General features: G+C 25.8%; 1 protein-coding gene across 1 annotated transcript in view; it reads left to right on the forward strand.

Annotated features, from left to right (window-relative positions):
- The window catches only part of LOC100214361 (protein sel-1 homolog 1), a 48,469-nt gene that overhangs the window by 20,956 nt on the left and 14,416 nt on the right, over positions 1–13,097 (forward strand). The window contains exons 8-16 of the mRNA XM_065804707.1: positions 1,850–1,931; positions 2,023–2,177; positions 2,263–2,319; positions 2,737–2,805; positions 5,544–5,618; positions 6,876–6,938; positions 7,238–7,325; positions 7,431–7,496; positions 12,203–12,285. Coding sequence (XP_065660779.1) covers positions 1,850–1,931; positions 2,023–2,177; positions 2,263–2,319; positions 2,737–2,805; positions 5,544–5,618; positions 6,876–6,938; positions 7,238–7,325; positions 7,431–7,496; positions 12,203–12,285 — 738 coding nt within the window. The remainder of the gene's footprint in view (positions 1–1,849; positions 1,932–2,022; positions 2,178–2,262; positions 2,320–2,736; positions 2,806–5,543; positions 5,619–6,875; positions 6,939–7,237; positions 7,326–7,430; positions 7,497–12,202; positions 12,286–13,097) is intronic.

Here is a 13,097-nt window from a genome sequence, read left to right on the forward strand (position 1 = left end):
CCTTGACAAAAAAGGCCGCTGCGCGGAGAAACAAGTTGAATCTGGGGCAGATCTTCTAATGATACCCTTTCTTTTTTAGACAAGGTGCAAAAAAGCATTGTAAACATAGTTGGACCTGCTCTTGCAGCCAACCTCCAACCATTATCACATCTTCATAAGCCTTTGCAGCCTTTTTGATACCGAAGGCATTAAAAAAGAAAAAAAAAACCTTAGCATCAGACAGCTTCTTTTTATTATAACAGTTCAGGAATAGTTAATAGGCATTTGTTCTTAAGAGAGTTGTTCTTTTGAAAAAGATTACGATTAGATATATCAGCTGCGCAAGAAGGTGAAAACCATGGAGTAGAATGAGGCTTGACTTGGAATTGATGAGAATGAATAAAAGCTTTCATTCCCACCTGAATCCAGGAGGAAGCACATTTATCAGTTAAGAGAGAAAAGACATCAGCCCAATAATAATATTATTTAATAAACTTTAATGAGTAAATGAGTGATTGAGTTAACCTCTTAATGAATAATTGAGTGAATGAATAAATCTTATAATGAATAAATGAGTGAATGAGTAAACCTTTTAATGAATAAATAAGTGAAATTTTTTATTTTCAAAAAATTGAAAATAAAAATGGTCCAAAAGGAGAAAGAACTAAAAAAGGTGAAACAAACTAAACTATTATGAGAATAAAAATCAAAATACTTTATCAAAATTTATGCTAATTGTTAAAATTTCAGTTGATTGCAAAAGTTTATTTAAATTTTCTTGGCAGCAAAAAGATTTTCCAAGACTTTTCCTATTTTTTCCTCCACTATCTGTTATATTTTTCTTTATTTTGTTTTTGAAAGGTACACTTTTTGTTTATATTCGATGGTTAGAAGAGTTTCAAAGAATATTTAAAAGCATAATATATATATATTTTTTTGTTATTCACCTCCTCAAGGCCGAGAAGGCCACTACAGATGAGGAGGCTACTTATTAGTGTTTATAACCCTCTCTCAACTCTATAGCTCCGAAACACGAACCTTGAGGAACAAGGCCGCTGCGCGGAGAAACAAGTTGAGCGCGGTACTACCAGGGACATGGTGGGAATCAAACTCGGAACCTCTCGCTTATGAACCGAGCGCTTTACCACTACACCACTACCGCATTTATTACATATTACATATATAGCTAGCTCCTTAGAACTTATAAAACTCTTTAAAACAACAACTATAACTAATAGCTGATTTTGTTAGAAACCTTTTTCTTTCCCTTTGCAAATTATTATAATCTTATTTTTTTAAAAGGATCCCAAACCTCCGAGACATGTTGTTTTCATATTAAAGAAAATGATAAAAAGAAAATGTTTGAGTAAATTTTTTTGGTTAAAACAAAAGAATAAGTGCATACCATGAAAAACTAAAACTTTTTATTTTAGTTGAAGCACGTCTTATCCGTTTTGTTATAGGCCAAAAAGTCAGCATAATATACGCCGCAATCTACAGACTTGATAATTTATTTAAGGGCGTTTTGTTCCTAAGTGTTTCAGTACATGACATCATTGTTTTGTTTTTTTGTTTTTTTGCATAAGAAATCAATTATGTAAAAAAAAAAAAAGTCGATGACATCATGTACTAAAAATTATCCAGTCTGCGCATTTATTATGCTGATTTTTTGGCCTTCAACAAAACAAAGAAGGCAAGCTTTAACTCAAATAAAAAAATTAATTTTTCTTAGTATGCATTTATTCTTTTGTTTTAATCAAAAAAAATTTAGCTCAAACATTTTTTTTATCATTCTCTTTAATATGAACATAATACGTCTTGGAAGTTTGGGATCCCTTAAAAGGTTTTCTTATTAAAAAATATTTTTAAGGGTTACCGCAGCTATATGGGAATTGGTGTGACTAAAAGTTGTGAATCTGCATTAACATATTACAAGAAGGTTGCTGAGTCAGGTGAGATTTTTAAATCAGTGTATTTCTTATTAGTTTTGAATAATAACTTCTAGACAAAATATAAGTAAAAAAAAATATTTTTATCATATAGTGTCCAATAATACCTCTAGCCATGGTGGTATTGCAGTGCAACGAGTTCGTCTTTATGATGAACTTGAGCAACCAGGAGGTGTAACTGGACAAATTGATGAGGATTTATTGCAGTATTACCATTTTCTTGCTGATAAAGGTGATCTACAAGCTCAAGTAAGAAATACAATTTTACTTAAATTAATTGTTTGTTTTTTTCCATTTTATCATTTTGCTTTATTTGTTATTTCGATTTTTGTAGGTTGGACTTGGTCAACTATATTTTCAAGGAGGAAGGGGAATTGAAGTTAGTTATGAGGTAAATAAAGTTATTTATTTTTACTTTTCACATTAATGTTAAATTTTTTTGATGTACATTTTTGCCTCCTCAAGCCTCCTTTTGTCCAGAGGGGTTTGTTTTTTAACTTTTTCAGTCATTACATAAAAACTTATACAAAAAATAAAAAAAGTTTCCTAAAAAATTGAGAAAGCCACCAATTTTAAGCTAAATTGAGACAAATAAGAAAATAAGTTTTCTTTTTGAAAAACGTTTTCTAGATTTTTAAAAGATGACCTAGATGATCATTGGTTGTTGAGGAGACATGCCTAATGCATAAAAATTAATTCCTAATGCAGAAAAAGAAATTAAGGGTGTAGTGGGGCTGGGCCCTAAGTATTATTTTATATTGCTATACATAATTTCGATAGATTTTTTTAATATGGATATTTTGTTTAGAAAGCATTCAAGTATTTTCAGCTGGCAGCAAATGCAGGCAATGGCAATGGTCTTGCTTATTTAGGAAAGGTATTATATTTCAATAAAATATTATTGCATTATCTTTTGTTTGTCTGTTGTTGATAAAATTTACACATTTATTTCTCAAGCTAATAAAAAGTCATGTGGTAACAACTAAGTATTTTTTTCAACAGTAAATAAAATGGTACAGATGTGGAGCGTTGTAGTAAATCCTAAGCAGACATTGAAAGTAAAAAAGTGCAATGACTATGAAAATGAGGTGACCAAATGAGTTTATATTTAGACTAACTTTTAATGGATTGCCACCAAACAAAACCACGGGCAAATACTAAGCTGGATGACAAATCAAATGTTTTTCTTGCTAAGATATATAAATTTTTTTCTTTTTAAAGTTATATAAACATTACCATTCATATAATCTAGTAACAATGGGGTGTAATCTACAGCCTGCAAAATCCGTAGGATTTCAGATTGGCACAAGAGTGCTGTTCTTTGCTGACATTCATTTTAGCATCCTGTTACAAAAGTGGTAATGATTAATTGACTAAAAAAGTATTGCTTAATAAGAGCTTTAGACAATATTTTAAGGAATGTAGCAACTTTATGTAAGTATATAGCAAGTTTATAAATTAATGCTTTTTTAGTTTCGAAGTTGTTTGTTAACAAATATATTTTTTAGTTTATCACATATAAAAATTTTTTAGATCTATCATAGAAATAATATCGTTTAGAAATGCAAATTTAGTTATTAAGCAGTAGGCAAAGGTTAACGGCAAATTGTTTTAAAAAAATAGTAGAGTACATTTGTTTAATAGCCACAGGATTTAACCTCCTATTTTTCAATAACTTTTCTGTGAAGCTTATTGCAACTTGTTTAAATTTTTCTCTATGTAACACAGAACCGTTTCTTATTTTTAATTGCTCTAATAAAAACTTGTTTTCAATTTTAAAAAGTTTAATACATTTTTTAATTAAATAATGTTTTTAAATAATGTTTCTTTTCCACAGGCGTTTATTATAACTTAACTATACGAAGAACAAACTTTTCTATTAAATTTTCTTTATATTAAATAATATTAATATATAGCTGTCATGTTTATGAACAGTTTTACCTAAAAACTTTACTTTTACCTAATAAAATAAATTAATATTAAAACTTAATAACAAAATATTTACGCTAAAATATTTTGCAAAAAAAGGTGAGAACAACAGATATTAAAAAAGTAAGTTTATTAGCTTTCAAATGAATTAGTGATCTCACTAATCTTGTTATAAATGATTTTGAGAAAAATGAAGTGAAAAAAATATATATATATTTTTAAATAAAACTAACACTAACTTGAAAGAACAAATAACTACAATAAATAAATTATGAACTCATATTGAACAAATTATATTTATACAGTCTACTGTCAAACATAGATTCAATAATGGTGTGGGACTGTTTTGCTTCTAATCAGTTTGGTAAACTGTGAAAGTAAATGGAATTCTCAATAAGAACGGATGTCATAAGATAATCTTTAGAAATGTCAAACCATGTGGAAACCATCTAATTGGGCATGGATTCTTCATGCTACAAATATCAACCCAAAACACACATCTAAAAACTGTGCAAACTATTTGCAAAAAAAATGAAGCTCAAAATAATAAAATGGCTGTGACAAGTGCCAGACCTCAACCCTATTGAGTTACTATGAGAATAACTGGATCGTGAGGAACAAAAAATCCTACATCAACAACTGTGGTTAATTTTACAAGTGTGGAATGATACTTCTCCAATTTATTTGGATAATTTAATCAATTGTATACTAAAACTTGTATGTGCAGTAAGGAAATCAAAGGGTGGATTTTTCAACAACAAAAAAATGTTTTTTTGTTTCTATTATGTTGCATAATTTTGTTTATTTTTATCATTTTTATCAAGTTAACAATTTTATATAATAACAGTTAATTTGGTTAACTGTAATTAGCTTTTTGTGAATTGCTAATTAATATATATATATATATATATATATATATATATATATATATATATATATATATATATATATATATATATATATATATATATATATATATATATATATATAAAACAGTGTCACTCTTCAATTTTTTTTTCTTTTTTTTTAAATTTTAAAATCAGTAGGGCTAGTCTGCATCTAGTCTATACTAAATTTTTTAAATGTTTAACTTTTATATCTAAAATATATATCTAAAAACTAACCATTAGTAAAATTATATACATATATAAGATTATATTAATATCTATTTTTATTTTATACATATGTTATTTTATTTCAATTCACCTCCCCAAGGCTATGAAGGCGACTAAAATTGAGGAGGCTATTTTAGTCGCGGTTACAACCCTCTCTCAAATCTGAAACATGATCCTTGATGAACAAGATCAAGAAAGGGGAAAAACAAGTTGATATATAAGATCAAGATTAATTCCCAGTTTATTAAGTTTTTTGACCAGGCAAAATAACATTATGGAAAAAAGCTCCACCACAATTTTAATCAGTCAATTTTGAAACATTAAAACCACATGCTTTGATTGTTGAAACAATACAAAATTGTTTACAGGTTTGCTAAGTATAAAAAAGTATGAAATAAAAAGTATTTGTTAGAAGTAAATAAAAAAAAGTTATCACTATAAACTTCTAAATTATGCATTTTGCAGTAATTTATGCATTTTGCAGTAATTTATGCGTTTTGCAGTGGCCTTAAAAAAATAATATTGAATTAAATGCAATAAATGTTTAATGAAGTTTATTTTCTTGTTACAGATGTATTTAGAGGGGCTTCATGTACCAAAAGATGTCACAAAAGCTCTTGAATATTTTAAGAAATCTACAGAGCAGGTATATTTTTTAACCTTTGGATATGTCAACAACATATTTGTTAATAACATGTAAATTTTCTATTAAAAAAGTAAACTCTGAAACTCTTGTTTCAATAGAAATAGTTGTTGGAAAATTAAAAGTTCAACTGTAAATGCAACTTTTTTAAGAGATGACCAATATAAAATGCGTAAGCATATTAACTTTTTTAAGCTGTCACAGTTTGCTAAATTAACACAAAACCAGTTTAACACAAAACTAGTTTACCACAAAATTTGTTTAATTTTCAAATAAACTCAAAACAATGTAGAAATGTTGTAATGTAAAAATATTATAAAATGTTTATTGTGAAATATTTTCTTGATATTTGATACAATTCCTTTTCGCCTTTAAAAACTAAATGAATAAAAGTATTTTGTTTTAATTCTTGAATTTGTATTTACATTTTTTTGCAAGTGTTAATTATTGTTAAAAAGTTATACAAGTCATTATTTTGTCATTAATCTTGTTGATATATTTATCATTATTATTGTTTTTTTACTTTATATCTAAGAATTATTATTTGTTAAGAATCATTTAGGTTTGCAAAGAATTTTTTTATGAAGCGGTTGATATACATTTACACTTCTGTTACTAGAACAGGTTTAAAATTTTATGCACTTTATTGAGGTAGTATAGAATATTTTTGATGGGCTGTTAGCAAATTTTAAATGAGGTGTTAAAACACTTTTGATGGGGTGTTAAAACACGTTTACAAGGAATTTCATTAGTAAAATGAGCTGAAATAAAAAGAGGGAGCAAAAGCTTTAAGTGAGCAAAGTTTGTTCAAAACAGTGAAAAGATAAAATTAGTAATAACCATATGTTTAATTAAATTTAAAAGCCAATTGAGGTTTTTTTTTAATTACATAAATAGTTTAGAAAGATTGCCTGTCATTGTCTTTTTCTCTATTTAGAGATCTTTAAGGTAATGGAAGAATTAAAACATTAGACTTACTAAATAATCATTACTAAACAAAAAGTTTTTAGTGTAACCCAAAATAGTTCAAACATATGTAAAGTTGCAGATTTCATACGTAAAATGCATACAGCATGCTTTAACATAAAGTCATGATAGATGATGATAGTAATTACCTTAATTATGTATAATTTGCATGTAATTGTAATTTATATATAGTAATTCTATATAACTTACAAATTATATATATACTGGAGTAAAGTTTCATTTATTTGCTTATATTGTTTACTTTCCTTTTTCAACAAAAAAAAATTTTTGTAGGCTAATCCTATTGGTCAGGCTGGTATGGGAATGTTGTATCTCACTGGTGAAGGTGTGCCAAAGGTACTGCTAGTTTTCATTGTTTTTAGTTGACCTTTTTTTGGATAATTTTATCTAAAAATAACTGAAAATAAACAATTAGAAAATTATACTTCTTTAAGTAATATAATAAAACACTAACATTATTTGTTTTGAGCGATTACACATCTATATATATTTTGATTGTACTATTTGTTCATTTAAAAAATATATCAGTTACAATATATCAGCCATAACAATAATTAATAAATTAACTAATTGCATGCGTATATTAAAGCAAATATAAAAAGTTATTTAAGAAGTTTATAAATTTATTTTATCAGGATTATCAAGAAGCTATCAAGTATTTTAGCCAGGCAGCTGAGCAAGGTTGGGTGGAGGGACAGTTACAGTTAGGGAATATGTATTTTAGTATGTTATTATAAATTTCTTCTTCTTTTTTGTTGTTGTTGTTTTGTTATGTTATGTTGTATAAGTTTAGTTTTTAAATATAAGGGTATAAGGTTTTTTTTTCAGATGGATTAGGTGTCAAGCAAGACTACAAGCAAGCTATTAAGTACTTCACTTATGCATCACAATCAGGTCAATAAAATGTTTACATTATTATACATCTTACTATATTGTAATTATTATATTTATAATTTAATTTCTATAGTTGTTAAATTTTTGTTATATAATTGTTTACAATTCGTTTTATTTGGGGAGCACAATTTGTTTTAACAGTTTTAAAAATATTTAGCTGACTTTTTTATTGTTGTTTTTGGAGTGAATTTCCAGAGTAAAAAAGTTATGCAATGATTTAATTGCAAAAGATAAGATTTTATGAAAATTATGTTTACTGCATCAATAACTAATTATTTTAACTAGCAGTAAGCAACCCGTAATACGGGTTATTAGTAAATAAATTATTAATAACAATATAAATTTATGTATATATTTATTTATATATTATTTATTTATAATTTATTTATATATTTTTTTAGTTTTGCTCACTTTAATTTTTCTTGGCTTTAATTTAACTTAAACTTTTATATTTAAATTTAACTTGACTCTTAGCTTCATTAAACAATAAACCGTTTATTTTGCAATATTCTAGCATTAGATGTGCAATGCATAACAAAGTGGATATGTTAAAGTTGAATTATATGGCTCCTATTATTTTATATAATCTCATCTTTTTTTATTTAATCCAGCAGAAATTAAAAAAAAAAAAAAAACATTAAACGTATATATTAATCTACTTTATAGTTAATGTATGTCAACATATATTTATTTCAGCATTCATCCGATCCAAATTTATACTAATGCAGAAAATGTTTAGCAAAAATTGTCCAGAATTTATTTTGCCCTGCGTTTGTCTTAACATTAACTTTAGCAATTGCTTTTACTCATAAAAGCAATTGCTTTTACTTTGAGTAAAAGCAATTGCTTTTACTCAGAGGTTTTTGAATAATTGTTCAGCTTTATGTGAATAAAAACTTGAGCAAAATCGATAACAATTTTATTCATGTAAAGCTGAGCAATTTGTCTAAAAGGGCTGAGTAAAACTGCTTTTTTTTATTTACCTGACCTAATGAGCTGAAAAAATTATAAAACAAATGTCATAACTATATAAAACAGTTGTAAAAATATACATATTTAAACTTGTGTTCACTTTTTGAAAACTACATAAAAAAGCAAGTCTTAAGTTTACATATCTTTAAAACAAATTTGTTTAAATGATAATGTAACAAAAATCTACATAAAACACATTTTTCTTAAAAAACAATTAACTTTGAAAGCACTTTTCAAAATCAATCATAACAGCTGCCACCTACAGGACTAAGGAACCAAGTACAGCCTATTGTAATGAAAACCATATTAAAATAATTTAGAAAATTTATTACCAATAGGGGCGACGATTAAACATGTATTAAAAAAATTATGTGATTCCATAGTAACTAATGATGTGAAAGTTATCGGACAAATCTGAATTTAATTATTTGAGCATAGTAGTTTGTTTTTGTGATTTTATGCCATTTGTATTTTTAATAAAATAGGTTTTAAACTTGGTGTAAATCAATCCACAATTGGTTATCAGTTTAAAAAAATGAATATTAAACAAAGAAAACGTGAAAAGACTTCAAAATACAATATAGAACAACAATTAAAGGTAAAGAAAGAACCAGTAAACTAATTAACCAACTCTATTACACAAAATTGCTTCTGGTCATAGATAACAAAAAATACTTTTGTTATGCAGGGGACAACATGCCTGTAAGTTTTGGATACTAAACAAACAACAAAAAAACATGAAAACAAAAGTGTTTGTTTTATAGGAAAAGAGAAATTTCATAAAAAATTATTAATGTGGATAGCCATATCTGACCTTGGTTGTCTGAGCCATTGTTCTGCACTTCCAAGGCTCTAGCAATTAATTCATTGATCTATATTGATGAATGTTTAGAAACAACTTCTTCAGTTCATTCACAAGTATCATGGAGACTTTAACTATTTATTTTGGCCAGGTTTAGCAAGTTCTGATTATTCTAAAGATTCTCTTAATTGGATGGACCAATATGTCTATTATGTTGATAAAGAATCCCATCCTACAAATATGTCTCAAGCACGACCAATTGAAAACTTTTGGGGACATTAGGCACAGAAGGTTTACAAAAGGTTAAAGATTGGGAAGCTTCAACAGAGCAAGTTTTGATTGATCAAATTAAATTAAAACTACAAGAAATTGATTTAAATTTTTTACAGTCGCTTACGAAAGGCCTGAGAGTAAAATTGAGAACAATTGCAGATGGTGGTATTTTTTCATTTAAAAAATAACTTTTTTTTTTATTAAAAGCTAAATACCTTATCTAAAAAAGTATAATCGTTTTTTTTTTTCATTTATAAATAAGTTATTGGCGTTTTTATTTTACGTTTTAGTCTGATAACTTATGCATCACCTGTTAGTAGGAAGTTATAGAAAAGTAAATTAGTTAATAGGAAAAAAAATAAAAAAAGAACAAAATAGAAAAAAAAAATTTTAAAATTATTTTATTTTGAGAACATTTTAGCAAAAGTGTTCAAAAAGGCCTGTCTAAAAAATTTTATTCTCATTAATCCTTCTGCAAAACAATAATATTAATCTATAAATAATAAAATGAATTGAACATACTAGAAAGGCCTTCAGCTCCTTCTAACTGCTCTAAAAAATAAAGTAATACTTGCTTTTCTTAAAACTTGCTTAAAATTTTCTAAGAAGACTAAAGACGAAACTGAAATACTTTACTAAAAAAAGAAACTAAAAAAAAAAAATTGTACAAAAAAAACTCATTTTATTTAGTTCTAAGTTCTTACGTATGTAAAAAATAAAAAGCAGGCTATAAAAATTAGAAAAATAAAAACAACCAACAACAAACAAATATTATTTAAATTTTTATTTTAGTTTTTAAACAATGAACAACATCAATTCATCTTGAAACTAAAAATTTATCAGCTTTAATTTGCTTGCAGACCTTGCTTGAAAGATCGCATAGAAAATAGAACCGTGTATAGAAAAGCCTAGAAGCTACTTTAAAATGATGTAAGATGACTACTATTAACTATTAAATTAGCCTAATAATATTAAGATTAAAATTAGTTAATTTACCGTTTTGAACATTTTGGAATGTTCACTCACTTCAATTTTAGATTTAAGTACAACTATAGTCAAAAAAACAGAAGTTACCGATAGATTAGCGTTTACCAAGCATATGAGATGCACAATAGCTCAATGCATTCAAATTGATTTTGATCCACATATAGATTGATTTGTAACATTAAAATTTTTAAAAGTTGCTAATAGTAATGTCTTAAACTTTATTTTTCCCTTAATGAAAGTCAAATAAATGTTGCTGTCTTTATTTATTACTATATTTATTTAAAAATATATACTATGTTTTTTATATATATACATAGTTGTTAAAATAGCCAAAAATAGCTAGGCCAAGGCCAAGACTACATGTTCTAAGACTAAAAGTTTCAAGGACAACGCTAAGGTCAAGAATTTCAAGGTCAAGGTCAAGGCCTTTCCAAACATTTTTAATGCCAAAGACTTCAATTTTGGCCTTTAGTCAAGGCCAATTATTAACAAAACTGTAGGTAGCAAGTGCTGTGACAATAAAACCACATGTTGTAAAGCTTAACTCCAAATAAAAAGCCAAAAATAAAAATACATAAAAATAAAGAATTAAAACTTTTAATTCTTTTTTTTAATGTATTTTTGTGCTTAATGCTAACAACTAATATCAACATCTTTTAATTAAAAGTTAAATATTAGTTATCAGTATTAACTATAAGTCATAAGCATTAACTATCACTATATAGCGTATAAGTCTTTGTTACATTTAAGAAACATCAAAGTTTTAAGCAATAAATCAGACATATAAGCTCTATGAGAACACAATATCAATCCACTCTTTTAAAACAACAATCATGTCATTGATTATAGTTTTAAAACGACTAGTCAATTTAAACCATGACATAAAACACAAAATTAAGTTCTGAAGCTTTGAGTTAAACAAAAATAACTCTTGTAAACAAAATGAACTGAAGTAAAATTTTGAAAATGCAAATACAAAAGAAAGTTCTGAATTTAATATGAAAAGGTAGAAGGCCAAGGCCAAAATGTACAAGGCCAAGGCCTGGGCCAACAACTTGAAGGCATAGTCTATCATCTGTGTGTGTGTGTGTGTGTATATATATATATATATATATATATATATATATATATATATATATATATATATATATATATATATATATATATATATATATATACATATATATATATATATATATATATATATATATATATATATATATATATATATATATATATATACACACACAAAATTAAGTTCTGAAGCTTTGAATTAAACAAAAATAACTCTTGTAAACAAAATGAACTGAAGTAAAATTTTGAAAATGCAAATACAAAAGAAAGTTCTGAATTTAATATGAAAAGGTAGAAGGCCAAGGCCAAAATGTACAAGGCCAAAGCCAACAACTTAAAGGCAAGGTCTAACATCTGTGTGTGTACATATAAATATATATATATATATATATATATATATATATATATATATATATATATATATATTTATATATATATATACATATATATATTAAAATTTTTAATAAATGTTTCACTTTATTAAAAGACAATTATGTAAAACATAGATATTATAAAGCATATTATAAAAAAAAATTGTAACATACTATAAAAGCTACTTCTTATAAAAACATTTAAAAAACATATTTTATTCTTTTAGGTCATGTTTTAGCATTTTATAATCTTGCACAGATGCATGCAAGTGGTGCAGGTGGAATTCGTTCTTGTAACACAGCAGTAGAGGTATGGTTACTAGTTTGTTTACATTTAAATCACATGATAATTTTTATAATATAGTTAATATATGTGTGTGTGAATTATGTTATATAAAAACAAATAACTACATAATTAATGCTCATTTATACTACTTTAAACGGAGTACAAAGAAGCAATATTAATATGCTTAATCCTAAATAATTTTACACCCTAATCATCATCTTTGCAATTTATTTAACAAAAACACAGTAAAAGTTATTACCTGATGATCCCGCTAAGCGTGAAACTTAAAGTTGTAAATAAAAGCATTATGAAGTTATTTGTTTTTATTTTAAATAATTCACATATTTAAATAGCTCTAATTTTATTTATTTTAATTAATCTCATACAGCACTCTTATCGAAGATATATGCAAGTACTTAAGCATATATTTGTATGTGTATATATATACAGTCTTTTCAATTTGAAATTTATGCTTAAATGCCAGCACAAAAAATAGCGCTAGTGAAATGGTCATTTTAAGGTTGGCGTACTCGAAAAATTTATATTTTTTTGCTATTTAAATTAAAATTACGCAAATAATGCTTTAAATAAATGCTAGATGAAATATTAAAAATAAAAAACACCATGAAAATGAACGTTTTGATTGAACTCTAGATAAAATAGTAAAATAAAAATATCAGAAAAATTAAAATAAAAAAACATTTTTATATGAATATTAAACAAAGTAGTTAAAATGAAAATGGAAGCAGAAACATTTTATATTCTAAATGAAATAATTTTAAAAAATCACACAAAACATTTTATTTAGTTCTATATAAAACAATTCATATAAATAC

Source organism: Hydra vulgaris, chromosome 09 (assembly GCF_038396675.1).
Source record: "Hydra vulgaris chromosome 09, alternate assembly HydraT2T_AEP".
Taxonomy (NCBI): Eukaryota; Metazoa; Cnidaria; class Hydrozoa; order Anthoathecata; family Hydridae; genus Hydra; species Hydra vulgaris.